At 41.6% G+C, this 21,899-nt stretch overlaps 2 protein-coding genes across 2 annotated transcripts in view; both read right to left on the minus strand.

Moving 5' to 3' along the window:
• Positions 1-80: 80 nt before the first annotated feature.
• LOC118419629 lies at positions 81-3,603 on the minus strand. The gene is made up of 7 exons (XM_035826105.1): positions 2,709-3,603; positions 2,163-2,331; positions 1,635-1,723; positions 1,174-1,458; positions 780-888; positions 481-606; positions 81-376 (listed from the first exon to the last, which is right to left on the minus strand). Exons 1-7 carry the CDS (start codon positions 2,871-2,873, stop codon positions 102-104), a joined length of 1,218 nt encoding a protein of 405 aa, XP_035681998.1. The 5' UTR covers positions 2,874-3,603; the 3' UTR covers positions 81-101.
• A 17,791-nt stretch (positions 3,604-21,394) lies between these two features.
• The window catches only part of LOC118419424 (ribonucleoside-diphosphate reductase large subunit-like), a gene marked incomplete in the record, with an annotated part of 15,957 nt that continues 15,452 nt past the window's right edge, over positions 21,395-21,899 (minus strand). The window contains 1 exon segment of the mRNA XM_035825792.1: positions 21,395-21,899.

The following is a 21,899-nucleotide window of genomic DNA, read 5'->3' on the forward strand; positions in this document are numbered from 1 at the left end:
TGGAAGTAGTTGTCATCAAGGTAATCTATAATACATGTAATACATCATGGCAGGAGAAATAAAAAGAGAACACAATTTCTGCATGGCAAAATAGTAAAAGCTCACCTAATACACTGTCTCAGATCTGTATACAACATCAGATGGCGTAGAAGTGATGTGCAGAGCTCAAAGAGACTGTCATCTACCCTGTTGCTGCAACTCTGCTTGAAGATGAACTTGTCCATGAAGGATTCTACGATATCGTCTAGCTCCTCTTCTGTCTTCTCCGGAACATCTTCATCAGGACTCTCCATTCCCAGGTGCTCGAGTAAAGCTGCAATTAGGTGTGCTTCACAGGCATGGTGGAGGAACTCGTCCATGGGGTTGAATTTTTTGCCTGTGGAGACAAAAATAATGTAAACCATGTCAGAAACATTAGCATTGAGGAGCACTGCGTTTTACAAATAAAAGTATCAAATACATTAATCCAAGGCTACATACCTTGAGAGTCAACAGTGCGCCTATCCACGACATCCTTCAGATGAGCAAGGGAGCCGACATTTTTGGGCGATGAAAAGAAGGTGATACAGGTGCATCTTCCCCCTTCCCACACAAAGTGGAAGTCACCTGTAAGATAATCATTTAATGTTAAACATTTCTATTTCAGCCGATAGCACACTCACATCCATAGCATTGCATAAGTAATGAATGAAGTTGTGGCAAGGAAACTACTAAAAGATTTGGACTGCCATTCATAAAAGACCCATTACCTTATAAAAATTTACCAATAAACATCTAACCTGGGCATTCCTTGGCCCACTCCAGTTTTTCCAGGCGGTTCACGTCATCTTCTCGAAGCCTCCTCGCACCACGAATATTTTTGCAAGTGGCCTGGTCACCTATTATCTCCTGGATGCAACAGTTACAAAATCAAATCTATATACATTACAAAGTGTACAGGAACTGTCTACTCCTATTTAATGCATTGTGCTTAAACAACATGACACTCATTAAACGTCTGTATCATCGAATCTTATTCGGTTTCTGATACGGTTATCCTCCAAACTCTTATATATCAAAATATTATAGGCAAGCCCTGCTGAAGAACATGGTGAGTAGTTTTAACAAAACAAACATTACTGGCATTCATGGCATCAGTCATAATTTGGAAATGCTTCACAAGAATAATCTAACCTGATCCCAGCAGTTGTCCTCAGACATGCCTGCCTCTGTGGCAAACTTCCGGAGGATGGTGATATTGTCCGCCGTCGTTGCCTCATTTGCCCCCATCAGCTCCAATGGCCTGTAGGTCGATGCAGGAACTCTCTTTCTCTTGGGTGGTGGCTTTTTGTGGGAGGCAAATGCTGTGAACCGGGTTGACAGCACTGCCTTGATGCGGGCACTAAACCGCTTTCGCAGGCTGCTGATATCCTCTGCACCTGGGAGGATGTCTTTTGCAGTAAGGTCCCTGCGTCTTCCCTGTGGAAATATATCATATCATTAGTCATGTATTCTTTAAAGCATTTAACAAATTCAACATAAAACTGCATGTATTAGCATGAAGCATGTAAGCAGTCATTGTTGAATCACTATCATGAGAAAAAAATAGCAAATATAATCACAGGTCAACGAATTCGAAAATATCACAGACATACCCTTGGTTCTGTTGACAATCCCTCATCTGGTATGTGTCTGATTGGCACTGTCAGTCGTGACGTCCAATTCTTCATCTCAGAACGGTGACCTTTAACAATGGAAGACAAATGACGAATATCTCCAACCATGAAAGTGAGACCACAAGCGAAATGAAAAGTTGAGAATTACAACTACTTCTAAAGGATTTGCAGTGTTATCCATGCATGCATTGGCAATACTGATGTATGCAATGAAAATTTGTTGGCATCATGAACCTTGACTAGAGCACAGCAATAGAAACAAGAAGTAAAATAGAAATTGAATAAAGAATAAAATATGTACACCATATACATATACATGTTATGTCTTTCAAATGATCATCATTAACTTCTGCCTCACATGATGCTGTGGTCACTATGATTGTGAATGGAGTATTGGGCAAAAAGAAGACTACAATGAAGAGAGTTTACAATGGAGAGAATATGTGAAAAATACTAATATTAACAAAATTCATTTGTATTCCGTATACTACAAAAATGACAGCATACCTTGTCTCACTTGTTGGACGTTGACCATTATGTTGACATTGTCATATGACCAGATTTCCCCCCCTGCTGCTATAGGAGATGCACGTGTGGTGGCAGCGTTCTCACTGATGATTCGCCAAGCAGTGCGGGATGAAACTCCCATGCCAGCATGGTTGAGGATTGTCAAAAGCTATGCAGAATAAAAAGATCACAATTAGATTATTACCATATCCTACTTAAACTATGTGACAGAAATATGTTATGATGAAACATACTTATACTATGGCTCTTATTACTAATCCTACTAATTGCATAATACTAATGGCATGCAGTTCTTTGGATAAAATGTCAAGCGTTGTTCTGCTATTCACATGTTCTGCTGTTCATTGTAATTGTCAAACAAGCTTCAACATCACATTGAATCTGAACAATATTTACACATTGTCTCTCTTGTCACAACTGAAATAAAAGTCATTTCAAAACATGTACATAAAGACTGACTTTTAATAACTCCAAGTAAAGAATACCCATGCAAAACAAGACAGGAATTATGAGGATAGTACATACTTGGTCATTGCATGTTCTTGATAGGAATCCAAGGGACATGATGACTTGAAGTGCTGAAGCACGGTGATTTCTGTGGTTGGCAATGGTAGCAATGATTAACATGGCGACTGACTGTGATCTATCACCTGATGTCCTGATGTATGTGGGCGAAGTGAGGTTGGTCATGAGTCGGTAAAGAATGGGTGCGTGTGTTTCCAGGTAGGTGATGGTGTTCTCGGCGCTGAAGTTCTGAATATCTCAGATGGTTTTGATGGTTGATGAAAGCGGGCTGGTTGTTGAGCATATGGCACAGATTTCAAGCCTGAGTTTGTTGTCTAATGTAGTGTTGTCTAGGAGGGCGGCAGCTTGTCTGGCATTATATAACTGTTCGCGCAATAGCCAGTTTTCTTCCAACAACCGTGCAACTTCCCGGCTAAGATGAATGGGCTGCAAGCTGGAGTGGCTGAATCCTGTAGGCTGGGACTGACTTTGGAGGTGAGCCATGCTGGAGTGGCTACTCGATCCTGTAGGCTGGGAACTTTGGAGGTGAGCCATGCTGGAGTGGCTACTCGATCCTGTAGGCTGGGACTGACTTTGGAGGTGAGCCATGCTGGAGTGGCTACTCGATCCTGTAGGCTGGGACTGACTTTGGAGGTGAGCCATGCTGGAGTGGCTCGATCCTGTAGGCTGGGAACTTTGGAGGTGAGCCATGCTGGAGTGGCTCGATCCTGTAGGCTGGGAACTTTGGAGGTGAGCCATGCTGGAGTGGCTACTCGATCCTGTAGGCTGGGACTGACTTTGGAGGTGAGCCATACTGGAGTGGCTCGATCCTGTAGGCTGGGAACTTTGGAGGTGAGCCATGCTGGAGTGGCTCGATCCTGTAGGCTGGGAACTTTGGAGGTGAGCCATGCTGGAGTGGCTACTCAATCCTGTAGGCTGGGACTGACTTTGGAGGTGAGCCATACTGGAGTGGCTGAATCCTGTAGGCTGGGAACTGTGGAGGTGAGCCATACTGGAGTGGCTGAATCCTGTAGGCTGGGAACTTTGGAGGTGAGCCATACTGGAGTGGCTGAATCCTGTAGGCTGGGAACTGTGGAGGTGAGCCATACTGGAGTGGCTGAATCCTGTAGGCTGGGAACTTTGGAGGTGAGCAATGCTGGAGTGGCTGAATCCTGTAGGCTGGGAACTGTGGAGGTGAGCCATACTGGAGTGGCTGAATCCTGTAGGCTGGGAACTGTGGAGGTGCATACTGGAGTGGCTGAATCCTGTAGGCTGGGAACTTTGGAGGTGAGCCATGCTGGAGTGGCTGAATCCTGTAGGCTGGGAACTGTGGAGGTGAGCAGGCTGACACTGGGAAGGGAGAACTCCGAGAAGCCGTGGACTTTGAGGAACACTGAACATGGAAGGCTGCACATATGGCTGGAATCCTGGGGATGCTGAGCGGCACGAAATCCCTAGGTATCTCGACTCCCTTGAACCTCTCCCTTTCTTGAGAGCCACGTCCGGGAAACACTGTCTTACATGTTGCCCAACTTGTTTTACGGTCAGGCGGAAGTCTGACAGTACATGGCAGAGCTGCTGCATAGACACCTCCCCACAGGGGTCTACCCTGAAGTTAGCTGTCAAGCTGAACAATAAGAAAAGGGTATATCGTTAGATAGAAGCAAACATTCATAAATCCATATGGTTTGTCAGGGCTCGAAATACTGGGTGCACGTGCACCCAGGTGCACCCAAAATTGAAGCTGTGCACCCAATTATTTTCTGTGGGTGCACAGGGTGCACCCAAATATTTTCATAGGCTTATGTATGTAAAGATATCAAAATTTACTAGTATACATTATATTCTTTACATCTAAGTGTTAGAAAGACAATAAAAATGTTTGTCATGGTACTTGTTTAAGAATTTGATAGCTTGTAACTAAGTTTTATTATTAGGTTTTTCTGACATTCTACTTAAATCTAAGTGGTGCACCCAAAATTTTTTTAGTGCACCCAATTTAGTAAGCTGGGTGCACCAGTGCACCTAATCCCAAAAATGAATTTCGAGCCCTGTTTGTAGTATACATATATGAGTAGATATATGTATGAACATAAAAATAAATAAACCAGAAAGTATTCAACACATAAATAAAATTATGTGACAGAAAAATGCAAGCATAGCGAAAATCTTTTCAGAAGCTTTAGAATCACATTAAAAAAACAACCAGAAACGTCGGCAATCCGCAAAATCTGTATCATATGACCTCAAAACGATGCCCTCTACACAAACGATACGACGCAACCAGATGAATGGCGCCTCATTATTTATGTTTACAAAAAATGCCCGTCGCGATTCTATACTTAATTTATCGTCTAGAACAATCAAATAACGCCCGAAACGGATCAATTTACTACCGACAGAGTTCCGAAACTGTAGCTGCATTCATCTAAAGGCATCTTGGGATCTCAGAACGTCTCTACACAACACAACACAAATTATACAACAACAAACACGTCTCTACAAGTACAAGGCGCCATTTTGGGATTATGGAAAAACACATGTCGTAATTCTACACTTCACTTATCGGTAAACATACACACACAAAAACTCTATAAAGCTACATACCTTCTTCTAATGCCCTCTTCTCGTGCCATTTGGAAAATCGCGAAGTCTCTGAGTCAAAATTCCATTGCAAAGTTCGTTGTTGTTCTACATGATTTTCTTCTCCGAACTTGGCGCCATATGGTGACCGCATTGAACGCAAAAAACAAACATGGTCCTGCTTATATACAATCAAATTTGGTTTTGATAATTTTTGTTGTACATACAGACTTTTTATTAAATATAACTATATTCATTCTCTGTATTTTGTATCTGTATGAGTGAAATTATTTCATTTTCATCCAAAGTACTCAGTGTAGCATTGCGTTATGATGCCATCGTACGGGTGCGAGGTCGATGACATCATTGTGTTGCGTGAATAGGGAACCCGGCGGGTGGCGGTCCAAGCTGGGCGGATGATGCCGGGTGCGTGCTAATCCAGCGCCATAAAATCCTTACCCCTAATGACAATTTGATGGTTCCATAGGAGGAGTTCTGGCACCTTTCTTCAATGGAATCAAATAGGTTTGCTCCGCCTATAGGTCAGTGCGGGCAGAGGTTAGGCCGGACACAACGAAAAAAAATGACAAAATAGAAAGCCCGATAAAAACGACTAAAAAAACGTTAAAAAACAGCCGGAGCCTAAACCTCTGCTTGGAGAGTATCAACTCCCCACCAAGAGAGCTTTCCAAAGATACCATAGTTTGCCTATTTCGGAAACTTTTCAAAAATCCACATTTTTGGTCTCGGTTCGGGGGACTTAGCTAATAACGGGAATAACTCGACAACAAAAAGAGCTATCCGAAAACGGATTGCAGCATTCAACTCCCCACCAAGAGACCTTTCCAAAGATACCATAGTTTGCCTATTTCGGTGACTTTTTAAAAATCCACATTTTTGGTCGCGGTTAGGGGGACTTAGCTAATAACGGGAATAACTCGACAACAAAAAGAGCTATCCGAAAACTTATTGCAGCATTCAACTCCCAAACAAGAGAACTTTCCGAATATAATGTTTTGAAAGGAATGAATATGAGCCGACATAAATGACTATAGTGTTGCTCCTCGCGGCGCCCTTTGTAATTAGGCGATAAGCTTGGACGAGCAAAGCCAGGCCCTGGCGATGCCGCCGTGCTAATTAATACCAAAAACATCCTTTTGTTTGGTACCGACAAACTCCGTATGTGGTCCGGGCGCTGACAGGACGCGGCGGCACGAATTCCTCAAAGGGTCATTACACCAACAGATCCCAAGGTGAAAGCACACAGACTTTTGCTCTGAAAATTTTCTTACTTTTCTTGAATATTTCCTGAGTTCTCGTCTCATGTGTTGGCATCAGACTGGGAAATCCGGAATACTCCCTGTCCCAGCAGATCGCAGTTCGTGTACCGATCACTTCCTTGGCCGAAAATTGTTTCTTTGAAGCCAGGGCGCTACGTACTCTACCTCTTCGGAGCCGCACCCTGGATCAGCGGAGCCAGCCCGGCAAGAACCCGCATCGAAGCCAGTAATCCACGTACCCACTGGACCCCCTTTTCTTCCTGAACTTGGCCTGTCATCAGCCTATCGAGGTGACCTACCCGTCAACGTCGCACGTCTAGTCGAACCTTTATTGACCGGACAGGCGCCCGTCTGAACTCAACTCAAACTCTACGGTGAGCCGCCCTACTTTTCATCTTGTTACTTGTCCTTTTATGAATACCCCAATCTCGAACATAATTTGTTCTTACGGGGTACTCTTTCGTTTCCCGGTTGGGTTTCCTTGTTCTGCGTCGTACGACGGCAATCCCCGGACGAGCATTTCGTCCAAACTTTCGGGTTTCTAACATGACAATTCAAATGTCATGGCGTACCGATTTGTACTATCGCAAAATCTACCGTGCTCTCTATCTTGCAGCAAAACGTGTTCACATTGCTACGTAGAGCTAGGGTACAACGACATCTGTGAAATTTTTGCCAATGGGTTCCAGAAGACATTGCATGTAATTTAGTAGCCTTGGCATGTCACAGTTTTTGAAATTTAATCTGTTTGGAAGGTGGTTCTGACCGAAGTCTACCCGTAACATGCCGGACTTCCTCCCACATTCCCGTTCATAATTTCGACTCAGCTCCGTCGGTCCACATATGGTACCAAACAAAATTGTGGCAGAAAGAACCTAATTTCGTTGCGGACTCCATCTGGATGATTTCGGTAACTTGCAGTAGTACAAAAGCGTTTTGGGGGCATTAATCCCGCTAAACCCTACCTACCGGACCTTCATGTATTCTAGATCATGGTGGAGGCATCGTGTGAGTTCGCCTTCTTGGGCGTCTTGGTTGCTCACAGTTGGTGAGCTGTATGGTGGTTAGATTTGTAAGCTTTACCATGTAAACAATTTTGTATGTAAACAATTTTGTTTGTATTTTCTCATGTTTCATGTAATTGGACCATTAGCTGATTGACGTGCTGTGTATTCCCATGGGGATTACCCCCAAAACCTGTTGACGTCATTTGTGTTACTGCTTCGTGGGTAACTCAAACTGATATACATATTCGATTGATTTCCCGTTTAAGGAATAAATTGTTATGTTCCGCCAAACCTGATTTCGTCTCTGACCACATCTTTATTTTCTTGGTGTCGGTAGAAAATTCATGGATTGTAAAACACATTTTTGCGGAGCAAAAATAATGTTTTGAAAGGAATGAATATGAGCCGACATAAATGACTATAGTGTTGCTCCTCGCGGTGCCCTTTGTAATTAGGCGATAAGCTTGGACGAGCAAAGACAGGCCGTGGCGATGCCGCCGTGCTAATTAATACCAAAAACATCCTTTTGTTTGGTACCGACAAACTCCGTATGTGGTCCAGACGCTGACAGGACGCGGCGGCACGAATCCCTCAAAGGGTCATTACACCAACAGATCTCGAGGTGAAAGCACACAGACTTTTGCTCTGAAAATTTTCCGCCCAACCCACCCATCTTTAGCATGACAAAATTTCCTTGCTCTATAGTTTGTCATGTCGTATGGTTCACATATGTCATAATATACACGCTGTAGCTACGACTTCACTTTGCCGCTATTCGCATTTAAGAGATAAATCTTAATCGCGTCTGCAACTCTTAGGCAAATTCTTTTCTAGCATAAACTAATTTTATGACAGTTCCTCACACCATTTTTTTTCTTCTCTTCTATTGAGCTCTAGTCGTACCAAAGATACGTTTGTCGGGCCCAACGACGGCTGTGGCCGTGAAGTTGTAATTTGATTAATAGTTTTGCGTACTTGTCCAAATGCCCGATGTCATGAATACGCATAAGGTCGATTGTATACCCCAGGGGATTCAATGTGCGCACAAGTGGATCTCCGTGTACAATTTGTTACAAAGCTGTACTTGTCATGTTTACAGATTTCTCAAGATCAAGTTTATGCAAATTTTGTTACCTACGTAATTAAACAGTCGTTTTCAGCCAGTCATTAGATCCCTCACCCACGCATGCACGTCGCATTTCGTGTCCTATTATTCAGCTAGTAAAAGAAGTTTTGAACGGTGGGTAATTCCATTATGGCAGACGATTTATTCTGTCCGTGGGGCGAAGTATTATTAAATTTATATGTGCCGGCAGACGAATTTGTTCTGTCCGTGAGGCACAATTATTATTACTTGTATATGTGCCGGCAGACGAATTTGTTCTGCCCGTGAGGCACAATTATCATTATTTTTATATGTGCCGGCAGACGAATTTGTTCTGCCCGTGAGGCACAATTATTATTACTTGTATATGTGCCGGCAGACGATTTTGTTCTGCCCGTGAGGCACAATTATTATTACTTGTATATGTGCCGGCAGACGATTTTGTTCTGTCCTTGAGGCACAATTATCATTATTTTTATATGTGCCGGCAGACGAATTTGTTCTGCCCGTGAGGCACAATTATCGTTAATTTTATATGTGCCGACAGACGATTTTGTTCTGTCCGTGAGGCACAATTATCATTACTTGTATATGTGCTGGCAGACTATTTATCGTTACTTGTATATGTACTGGCAGACGATTTGTTCTGTCCGTATGGCGCAGTTATTCACATTCTGAATTTATCGACATGCGACATATTGTATTTTTTTTTTCTTTTTCTTTCAATTTATCTTACACAGACAATTGAGTATTGCCAAGCTCTGTTTTTGCACCTCCGCTAACCGCTTGTTTACAAATGCCATTATAGACTAGCCGATGCCTTGTTTTCACAGGGCCTCTAAGTAATTGCTCTCTTTACATACTTGGTACCTCTGCTCTACTCGCTTATTAGTAGGAACCTAGCTCGCGTGGGGAGCCAGAATTACCCCAGTGCATTTTATATATGAATCTAACATCGAGAGGTTTGCCATAACACCCCGATGCACTTATTCTGTTAATTTCCACAATTTTCTCAACAATGTTTGTAATTCTGGCGTCTTCGTAATCAAGACAGGTTCCCTGCCACGTGGCAAATACGCGGAGCGATCTCATTGGTCCATATATTGAATGAATGAATGAATGAAGACACTTATTGTACATTCTTGCCCAACCGAGCTAGGTACTGGTCACAACTAATAATTTCCTCTGCATTACTAATTCAAAACAATTTACCTGGTGAATATACTAGTATGCCGTCCATATTGCGTTTCGTTTTGCTACGCTGCTGTTGCAGTGCTTTCTGAGAGCACGATGTATATGCTCATTTACATTATGCGTTTGAAACACATGGAATTAACATAAACCTCCCGTGTTCGGTGGACATTTCTCTTCGATCTGTGTGCCCGCGGCGTAAATCAGATTGTACCAAAGCCACCCCATCGTGATGCCGACATCTCTTTGTAATCGACGGTTGCCACTTAATAAATTTACAGGCGTCAAAAGCCGCCAGGTACAACAGTTTTAAAGGCTCCCGCTGGCAATTGTCCTGTCGTCTACCAGGACCTGTCAAATTCAAGAGCGGTGACAATCAATCCTTTCGGCACATGTTTTGTCCCTGTGCAATACAGTTATACGACTGCACTGTTTCTAACACGGCCAATGTCGCGGGGAGAAGTGTGTAGGCTGCCTCTTCTTCCCCCCGACATGTAGTTCAATGTATCTAAATCATCATCTATTAGATAAAAATTGCCTTTGCTCGTCTCGCCATGTAAGGCAGACATTCCAATCTTGTTCTGTTCAGACCGTCAGAAGTTGCGTTGGCTTTAAATTGACATTGACAGTGACCCTGGTGCCTGTCATAACCCGTCAACATTGAAACCGAAACCTTTGCCGCTATACAGCCGCGGTATAACCAGAGAGTATAGCAAGGTGCGAAAAATGTTAAAACCCTGACGTATGATCTATTCACCTACGTTAATATTTTACGGATGGACCCTATCTTGAATCAACATTCCGGTAAGAGTTTCCACCCCCAATTCGAGAAAGTCTTTGGTTTCACTGGGTTCTCCCAGATGAACTGTCTATCTTCAGTATGCTATGCGCGCAATACTAAATACAACACATTATCTCCCATTTTTGTCAAGGTTCCAATTGCAATGAGCCGATTTCTAGAGTGTTGTGGTATATATATATTATTCTCGGATTGGAACACTCTTTTCGGAATACATTTAATGACTTTGTTTTATACTTCATTTCCATGTATTGCGAGCCCGAGGCCCTTTCGGAGGCATTTCGGAACACCTCTCACCGGAGGACGGCTGGTGCCCCGCCTGACAGCCCACTGACCCGATGCCGCGGAGCCCCAAATGTGTACGGGTCTGGACACCTGCCTGTTCCCAGTCCAAACCTCCTGCACGGACATCCTGTCATGACCGAGTCTACAGTTTCATCTGCAGGCAGAGTCCGCTTCATCTAGTACCTGGGCCCTTCCAACTGGCTGCACAAACCGTCTCACTTATAGACATTTTACTTTCTGCTGCGACTGATACTTGTACCATTGGTTTATGAACCATGGACCTTCCCGACTGATATAGTATTAAGAAACTTTCTCGTAAATAATTCACTGCAGGTGTCAGTTTCGGTCGGCACCATGTTAACGCCTTCTCACTCCGCCATGCACTATGTCTTGTTCCCAGTTAAGTGCTACTAGTATTAGTTACATTGTTCCATCGCTTTACATGTACTTGTTTACTCAATAATCGGCCTATCTAATCTTGAAGCTGTAGGAGAAGAATGAATGAAATAATGGACTTTATTGCATGACATTCCTCATCTTATGTCTAGTGCTTATATTCAACGATTCTAGAATATACAATAGATAAAACGCACTTGTACCGGAACAAACTGGACCCATACATTAACTTCTTGACAATTCCTACTTAAGGTGAGTAAACACCTGTCCTGCTGTTTACAGCAATGGGTAAATCCTACCTCCCCCCTCCTACGGGAGTTAGGGTTGGGGTAGCCGGCATTGCGGCACTATTCTCGATTTCAAACAGCCTTGACGTTTGGGCATCCATTTGGCAGCTCTTTCGTCCAATACACCGGTCAACGTGCCTATTTCATAAGTTCCTCTTTTGAAATTCCTTCTGCGCACTCACAGTTCAGCGTTAACAAGACACACGGCTTAGTTGCAACTTTATGACTCAGCCATAAAAGGCACATTGTATAGCCTATATCTTGCGACTTTCAAATGAATGAGACAAGTATTGTATGTAACAGATAGCTCTATCCAGACCTGTATCAGAATATATTTACTTCAAGTTTTGTATTAGGCCGTAGAAAGGTGCATTAGGTACGTTAGATTATCCTGTGATTGTACGCCTCTAAAAAGTATAGGACGTTAGTGACGTACGCGTTTTTGTTTATACATGTAGCTCCACTATTAACCTTGGCGGAAGATACGCCCTACAGCCTTGTACAGCATTGCCTTTACCGTTATTGAGGAATCCGATGTTGTCCAAATATCATTTTGAATTTGCTTGTTTACGTATCAGCCTTACCATAGGCAGTCACCAACAGCTAGGTATAGTAAAACTTCATCTTCAATCCTCCTAGTACTAGCAGTTACTGACATGTAGTTAACATGTTGATCGCTTAGACAACATATCTAGTCATCCATTTGCACTTCAACACTTCTGTTTCATACATACCGTGATTGCCTTCGACATTACCTGTTCGTCCACTTTAGCCGTTTTCTTTCTTATCTAAATAACCTTTCAGTCTGAACGGGCAATTAAGGATTTCGTTGCAAATTTTATGTTTGTTCTCTGTCTTTCTTTCGCTAATTTAAGCATTCAACTGTGGTTCCTCAGTATTTATTTTTTATTGTTGTTTATCTTAGCTCTGTGGTTAGATTTGTAAGCTTTACCATGTAAACAATTTTGTTTGTATTTTCTCATGTTTGACAATGTCATAATATTGATGTAATTGGACCATTAGCTGATTGACGTGCTGTGTATTCCCATGGGGATTACCCCCAAAACCTGTTGACGTCATTTGTGTTACTGCTTCGTGGGTAACTCAAGCTGATATACATATTCGATTGATTTCCCGTTTAAGGAATAAATTGTTATGTTCCGCCAAACCTGATTTCGTCTCTGACCACATCTTTATTTTCTTGGTGTCGGTAGAAAATTCATGGATTGTAAAACACATTTTTGCGGAGCAAAAATATTTTCTCACACTCGGGTGTACACACACAGACACAAAGACACACATACACAAAGACACATTCAGACACTCGCACTCACGTAGACAAGTAATACGTACGCACTATGTGTATGACTTCTGCGTGAATAATTTTGGTCTAGTCCAATTCCTGAAATGCAGCCCGCATGTTCCTGGATTTCAAGTGTTGACAGTGTATTTGACATTCCTGTCATGACGTAATATGTGAAACTGTCCCAACTTTGCTCTGATCACCGTTCTTTCCTAATATGGTATCAAGTGCACGTGTGGGTCAAGTGGGTACCAAAATGCCTCAGGGGCCAAACTGTACGCATCATATGTAATCTGCAATGTACATTTGTACCCAAACCAGTATTAGAATGACGTTTCTTTTGAGCTAGACTCTACACGTTTCATTTCAGTTGTGTAAGGAACTGATTCGATTTGAACCATATTCACATATCGGGGCCATACTCTTTTTACCAGGAAAAATCTTTTATGTGTCTAAGTGTGTGTGTGTGTCTGTGCGTGTATTTCTTCGTGTTTCAGAATACTGTAAATGCAGAAACTTTCGCGGTGGATTAATGTTCGAGGTTTTCACGGTGGCCACTTCACCGAGAAATTAAAAACCACCGCGAACGGCATTTTCCTGTGACAGTTAGAGACTACAGTGCATGGTGCTACCGCGAACTTAGAACCACCGCGAAAACTGCTCTTTCCCGTTACCGCGAATTTAAATCCCCGCGAACAGATCCGGACCTGAACATGGATCTGATTGTTTGTGAAAACTTGTGAATCATCAATACTGAAAACAATGGTCCTTTTACATGCAAAGTAATCCACATGGTGGAGTATCCGGCTCACGTTTGCATTTCAAAATCCTTGCAAATAAGACTTAAGTATACTACCTTTGTTAGTTTGACTGTAGAAACTTTGTAGAAATTTCTATATAAACTCTATCTACTAAACTTCGCTCTTGTTATTGCCCTACACCGGTAAGCCCCAAAGCAGATCCTACGGTGGCACAATATAGTTTCATAAAACTAGCCAAGGAGTTAAACGTACCAAGGAGGTTATATAGACATATGTAACCTCCTTGAACCGACAAAGAATGTCGCCAAACGTAGGTATGTTTTTATTTTATGCCACTGTAGGATTTTGCGGCTAGCAGACTATGAACGCCTGCTGATATACTGTAAACTGTTAATTTACTAATCGGTCCAAAATTCGGTGACTGATTTTTCAGGTCTCTTTCTTACGGGCCGGTGCAAGAAGGGAAACATTTTGTACCAACGCCCCTCCCCCCGACCCCCCCCCCCTCCTCGGAGATTTCTCGCGTTAAGTAGAGCATGTCGAAATGTCAATCATGACGTCAGAGAGTTCACCTGTACGCACCGCAAGAAAAACAAACATGAAACCTGGCACCGCCCCAGGGTGTGTAACACTATCGGCCACCTGTAGCGTACTGTGATCTGGGAACGCCCCCCGTTCGGAAAAAAAGTTCAATTTTACCGATGAACTCAAAAACTGAAGCAATCGTGCGAATTAATAAAAACGTTTGGCAAAAGAGAGTTGCCTTCGATATCGAAATCTGAGTTGTCGAGAAGGTTGAACAAATGACTGAACACATGTTGCAGTCAGAGTATGGTGTATACGTACCGAACAATATTAATTTTTTGTTTTATTTTGTCACATCCTCTTCTCTGATACAGTAGAGGATTAACAACGGATTAACGCACACGTCTGTTAACTGCACGGAATCCCCAAATCCCAAACCGGTGCGGTCCAGCTAGACAACTTCGCATTATTGCACCAGCCGGATAATTGCACGAAATTCACTGGCAAATAGGCCGTGCAATTAAGCGGCTTCTACTGTATTGGAATTCACTTTGCTTCAATGGTATCTTGATCAATGATTTCGGTATCCGTGTTCCGATTTTTTTTTTTTGTTGGGGCGAGGTTTGGAGATAAATCCGTACGTCCAAAAAAAGCCATGATTATTTGGACCGGAACTATAATTTACAACCGGGAGTGCACGCAAAACGACAGGTGTATCCGGAAACGTGGGGAAGGGCGGGAGTAGAAGATCAAATTTTGGTGGGTGTGGAAATTCCTTTGGGGCATGACTTTTTTTTCTATTCACTTGAGCTAACATTGGTTTATATGTTAGGCCATGTTGATTTGATTATATGGATGACATCCTCCGGGAACTCCAAAACTGATGCGAGCGAGCGAATAAAAAAAAAGTTTGGCCAAAAAAAAAAGTTGCCTTCAGTATGAAATCAAAGTGGCCAGGAAGGTTGAACATAGGACTAAACACACATAGTATGGTATACCAACAGTTAGGTGTAGGGACCAGTACATCATACGGGTGAAAATTTTTTTTCTTCTTGGACCAATCCGATAAAAACAGACCTGAAAAACAACAACAGAGGAACAGGTTTCGCCAATTACAAAATGGACACACTATCACGGCACGAAAAACGGTATTTAAGCGTGCTGAAACCATGCGTAATGTTGACGTATTTTCCTTCTTTACAGACCTATACACCCTTTATACGAGTACGTAAATATTGCCTTTAAGTGGCCTTTCCGTAGGTCCGTGTTAGTCCTTATTTTCCGGTTTTCCAGTTGTCTTTCAGCAGCTTAAAGATGTCGTAAATGATTATTAAAACCCCCTTAAAACTTGTTTAAAGTTCACGTTTATTTGATCTAAAGCCTCTTTACGTCTTATATACGTGTGCATTAAGAGGGTTATAACGTGTGTTTAGGTGCCTTTTCAGCAGCTTAAAGTTGCCATGAATACTTATTAAAACGCCCTTAAGACATGTTTAAACTTCACGTTTATTTTATCTAAAGCCTCTTTACGTCTTATATACGTGTGCATTAAGTGGATTTTAACGTGTGTTTATGTGCATTTTCAGCAGCTTAAAGTTGCCATAAATACTTATTAAAACGCCCTTAAGACATGTTTAAACTTCACGTTTATCTGATCTAAAGCCTCTTTACGTCTTATATACGTGTGCATTAAGTGGATTATAACGTGTGTTTAGGTGCCTTTTCAGCAGCTTAAAGTTGCCATAATCGCTAATTAAAACGCCCTTAAGACATCTTTAAAATTCACGTTTATTTGATCTTAAGCCTATTTACGTCTCATATACGTGTGCATTAAGTGGATTATAACGTGTGTTTATGTGCCTTTTCAGCAGCCTAAATTCGCCATAAATACTTATTAAAACGCCCTTAAGACATGTTTAAACTTCGCGTTTATTTGATCGAAAGCCTCTTTACGTCTCATATACGTGTGCATTAAGAGTCTATATTTTTCGTTTTAGCAGCTAAAAGTTGTCATATATACGCACTAAAACACCCTTAAGACATGTTTAAAGTTCCCTCTGTACGTCTCATATACGTATGCATTAGGTTGATTATAAGGTGTGGATAAGTGCCATTTTAGCAGAATAATCATAAGCACATTTTAAAGCAAGAAAATGCAATGGATGACACTTTGACATTTTATTGAATCACGAGAAAATATTACATGGAAAAGTAAAAAAAAACTACAGCCTACTAGGTATTTGTGGCCTATTATTCTGATGTAGTCGGCAGTTGAAGCAATCGCAACGGTTGTGCAATTCCGTGCAGCATCCAAGTCCACAGTAACATTTCCAGTGTCGGACGAAGCGTCTCGGCGTAAGTTAAAAAGAGCACACAGTTCTATCTGGCCACCACAGGAATAAGAATCCGGTAAGATCTAGAGTAGTGGCCGATATGACTCGTGTTGTTGGATGGTCTTCAATGGACTCTTGGATTATTTGGACGCGAAACATGTTCAGCTTGCAGTCTCGGCTTCTATTAATCCGGATGGTACAATGGTCGTGATTTCCCATTCTGTGTCGATTTCCAACAGCATCAACTTGTACAGAATGATAGCCACCTCCTCTCTTTGCGTCAAATTCCGTCCACGGGGGTCCTATGCGGTAACGGCCACAACTTGCGGATTGGAACAGGTCCAAACGTTCTTCAATACTTCTCTTCAAATGAACGCCTGGAAAATAACCGCTCCGTGCCGGTAAATTTGAACCCCCACTCTTTTCTGCCATTGGATACATCCTATCACATGACACAGCCGCTGTGTATGAATAGTATGCCGGCCACAGACGGAGGCGCGCCCCATGGCGCATACGCGTACGAATTAACGCTGAATAAATTTACATCTAGCCTGCCCACGCATATCACAATACCCAAAACAAACACGAGCAACACGGGAAGACACTGCCTGTGTGCCCAAACTGTTCTTTCTTGACGCTTGCTTGCAGATAAAGAAGTAAACATCATTCGTACATTTACTTGTAGAAATGCTCGCCGTTTAATAGTAAGAAAAACATAGAGAAAACACCACTCACTACACAAAACGCTATGTCTACTACATCCGTATTCTTCAAGCAGAGGTTGAGTCGCGGAGATATTAATAGTGTAGTAGTCGTAGTAGTCAGTATTTCTACCGGCGCTTAGCTCTCGGCTCAACTTGCCACAAAAAAACAGGCGGCCTGAGTTAGACCCTGGAAGTTCAGACCATACTCGTATACGCGGTATATTAAAAGTGAAGGGTCTCCTCCTTTTCGCATAAACTGCGCTTCAAACATGCCGTATGTTCAGCAGAAAAAGGCAACATTTCATAAAACCTTTGTCTTTGAGACTGTATAAGCCAATAAATAAAACGGGGGTGGTGCCCCCCGTTCGCTTAAACTACGCGGATTCAAAGATTAAACATGTCGTATGTTCAACAGAAATACGTAACATTTCATATACATCTTGGCAACATATGAGCTAAACGGGGGAGGTCTCCCCGTGTTCGCTTAAAAGTGCGCGGATTCAAATATTAAACATGTCGTATGTTCAACAGAAATACGCAACATTTCATATACGTTTTGGCAACATATAAGCTAAACGGGGGTGGTCTCCCCTAGTTCTCTTAAACTTCGCGGATTCAAAGATTAAACATGTCGTATGTTCAACAGAAATACGTAACATTTCATATACATCTTGGCAACATATAAGCTAAACGGGGGAGGTCTCCCCGTGTTCGCTTAAAAGTGCGCGGATTCAAATATTAAACATGTCGTATGTTCAATAGAAATACGCAACATTTCATATACGTTTGGGCCACATATAAGCTAAACGGAGGAGGTATCCCCTAGTTCGCTTAAACGTGCGCGGATTCAATTGAAAGATTAAACATGTCGTATGTTTGACAGAAATACGCAACATTCCAGATACGTCTTCGCAACATATGAGCTAAACGGTGGAGGTCTCCCCTAGTTCGCTGAAAGTCTTAAACTGCGAAGATTCAAAGATTAAATATGTCGTATGTTCAACAGAAATACGCAACATTTCATATACGTTTTGGCAACATATAAGCTAAACGGGGGAGGTCTCCCCTAGTTCGCTTAAACTGCGCGGATTCAAAGATGAAACATGTCTTATGTTCAACAGAAATACGCAACATTTCATATACGTTTTGGCAACATATAAGCTAAACGGGGGAGGTCTCCCCTAGTTCGCTTAAACTGCGCGGATCTAAAGATTAAACATGTCGTATGTTCCACAGAAATACGCAAAATTTCAAGTACGTTCTGGCAACATATAAGCTAAACGGGGGAGGTCTCCCCTAGTTCGCTTAAACTGCGCGGATTCAAAGATTAAACATGTCGTATGTTCAACAGAAATACGCAACATTTCATATACGTTTTGGCAACATATAATCTAAACGGAGGAGATATCCCCTAGTTCGCTTAAAAGTTCGCGGATTCAAAGATTAAACATGTCCTACGTTCAACAGAAATACGCAATATTTCATATACGTCTTGGCAACATATAAGCTAAACGGGGGGAGGTCTCCTCTAGTTCGCTTAAACTGCGCGAATTCAAAGATTAAACATGTCGTATGCTGAACAAAAATACGTAACATTTCATATACGTCTTGGCAACATATAAGCTAAACTGGGGAGGTCTCCCCTAGTTCGCTTAAAAGTGCGCAGATTCGGTTGAAAGATTAAACATGTCGTATGTTTAACAGAAATACGCAACATTTCATATACGTTTTGGCAACATATAAGCTAAACGGGGGAGATCTCCCCTAGTTCGCTTAAACTGCGCGGATTCAAAGATTAAATATGTCGTACGTTCAACAGAAATACGCAACATTTCATATACGTCTTGGCAACATATAAGCTAAACGGGGGAGGTCTCCCCTAGTTCCCTTAAACTGCGCGGATTTAAAGATTAAACATGTCTTATGTTCAACAGAAATACGCAACATTTTATATACGTTCTGGCAGCATATAAGCTAAATGGGTAAGGTCTCACCTTGTTCGCTTAAACTGCGCGGATTCAAAGATTAAACATATCGTGTGTTTTACAGAAATACGCAACATTTTATATACGTCTTGGCAACATATGAGCTAAATGGGGGAGGTCTCCCCTAGTTCCCTTAAACTGCGCGGATTTAAAGATTAAACATGTCGTATGCTCAACAGAAAAACGCAACATTTCATATACGTCTTGGCAGCATATAAGCTAACGGGGGGGAGGTCTTCCTTGCGTACACGACGGTTCGAAATAAATTATTCATGGCGTATATTCAACAGAAAAACGCAACATTTCATATAACGTAAGGGAGTGCATATAAGCCAAACGTAAGCGGTCTTCCCTGTTCGAATTAAACCTTGCGAGTATTGTATTTGAATTTGCTGAGGTATTAACATAACATTTTGTACCGGAAAACGCATTGTCAGTTTTGACTGTAAATCTTGCCACTGTTTTAAAACAGATGACGCAATGCTTTATCAAACACCAGACAAAGGCTTATTATATTTGACATAGCCGAGGTAAGTTTGGTAAACATGTATTTCGTAACAGATCTAGAGAAACGGTATTTGTGAGTTTTGACAGAAAATTTAACCACAGTGGTAAAACAGTAATACGGATTATCTTTTATAACTTTTTAAGACATTTAAGTTGTCTTTTCGGCATGCTAAAATAGATGTAAAATTCACGTAAAGAAACACGACAGATTAAGTTACATTTACAAACGCTGAAATCTTACGTAAAGGCCAGATGTATGTTTCCGATGCCTTTAATAGATCTTAAAATCTTCTGAAATATTTCTCAGCCTTTAAGGTTTTTATACGTATCTCTGAAACTTTGCTTAAATAGTTGTTTTCGTGCTGTGTATATGTCGGCAGCCATTTGGGGTCTAACCGGGGGGCCAAGAAGAGTTTATAGTCAATTGCACCAAGTTTCTACAGTCAAAGGTACAATCCACCAAACAGATTCCTTAGTAGCAAAATTGACGAATTACCATTGTTTTGAGTACTGCCAGTTCTCAAGTTTCCACAGACAATCAGGTCCAGGTTCATGTCCGGACCTGGAAATAATCGTCTGGACCTGAATTTTCTGTACTGGTACCTCCCCCAACCAACAATAGATTTTTTTTTTCTTTCTGTCCTTTCACATCTTATTCTTTGACTTTAGATTCATTTTGGCATTCTATGGCATTAGTTATCTGTTTTCTGATACTTTTTTTTTCAATCTACGGAATATTTGTGCTCATTTTACAGCTGTTTTGCACAAGTTATTGTGTGGTCGAAAACTTTTTTTTTTTTGGAAATGGCCGAAAATTGGTGCGAGCGCGGATGTCATCCATATAATCAAATCAACGTGGCCTTATATGTCGGACAAGGATTTTTAGGTCCTTTCATAGATTTTAGCTTGACTAAATAAGACAGTGCAGTAGAAGCCGTTCACATGTAGTTGCACTCCCCATTTGCCAGCAGTGCAGCACATTCTGTGCAATTATCCGGATGGTGCAACAAAGCCAAATTATTCAATTGGACCGCATCACTACGGGACTTTGGGATTCCGTGCAATTAACAGAAGTGTGCAGTTATCCGTTGTGCAATTAACTGTCTTCTACTGTAGAGTCATACGGTGTATTACAGCGCCATTGGAGTTATACCGGATCATTATTTCAAGTGAGCCGCATTTAAAATTTGGGCAACGACGTTCAAATTTGTGGATGGTACTTGTGTAAATTCAATTGTCGCAAATGTGATTATTTTTAAGATATACAGTACACAAGTCCTTTGGAACAATTCCCCAATGTTGTCCGTTGTTGTAATGCAAGGATTCTGACACGTCCAAGTTAGACCGCATTTCCTTAACCAGTTTCCTCTCCTGACCCTTAGACCGCATATCTTTCCTGGTTTCATTCTCCTCTCCTGACGTAATTTAAGTGGAATTCGTTGGTTTAGTCCTGTGGTAAGTGATGCTACTCTTCTATAAAAAGCTTTCCCGACAGGTCGCTTAAATGTAACTAACATATGACGTTTTGTGCCTTCAATTTTGATCAGGCATCCAACAGTAAAGGTACATAAACGATTGGCTATGTTAAAGACTTTCCCAGTTGTCTATGTCAAACGACAATATCAACTTGTAGAAAAAAAATAAGGGAGAAGTTGCAGAGACTTGAAAATAGCCTTTATTCTAACCACTTAGCCACATATACACACAGTTACATCATTCGGGGCAGTGCTTGTTGGCCGTGGAAGAAGACAAAAAAACTTCAAGTCGTCTGCACCAAGACACCACAGTTAAAGTAAACATGCACACATCTATAAGAGTACTTGATGTCTTAAGTGTAACACTATTAATAAGTCTCCTAAAGTTATTTTGGTATAACGGTGAAACAAAGTAGGTTGACCACCAGAAAGTATCACTGGTCACTTCAGATTTGGGAGAACTTTAGACATTTCAACTACCTCTATAAGTATAACTATAGTCTTCAGTACACAAAGTAGGATAAGATAATATACAAGAAGCATATTGTCACTATGCAAATGCATTTATGTTTGCAGTATTTATTGTTCTTGTCTTTTGGTTTTCTTCACCGAGAACTTGAAGCGTCAGTGTTTCCACTACTGTAAAAACGTGACTATAACGCTATCACAAAAATTCCACTTTCTCC

Source organism: Branchiostoma floridae, chromosome 7, assembly GCF_000003815.2.
Source record: "Branchiostoma floridae strain S238N-H82 chromosome 7, Bfl_VNyyK, whole genome shotgun sequence".
NCBI lineage: Eukaryota > Metazoa > Chordata > Leptocardii > Amphioxiformes > Branchiostomatidae > Branchiostoma > Branchiostoma floridae.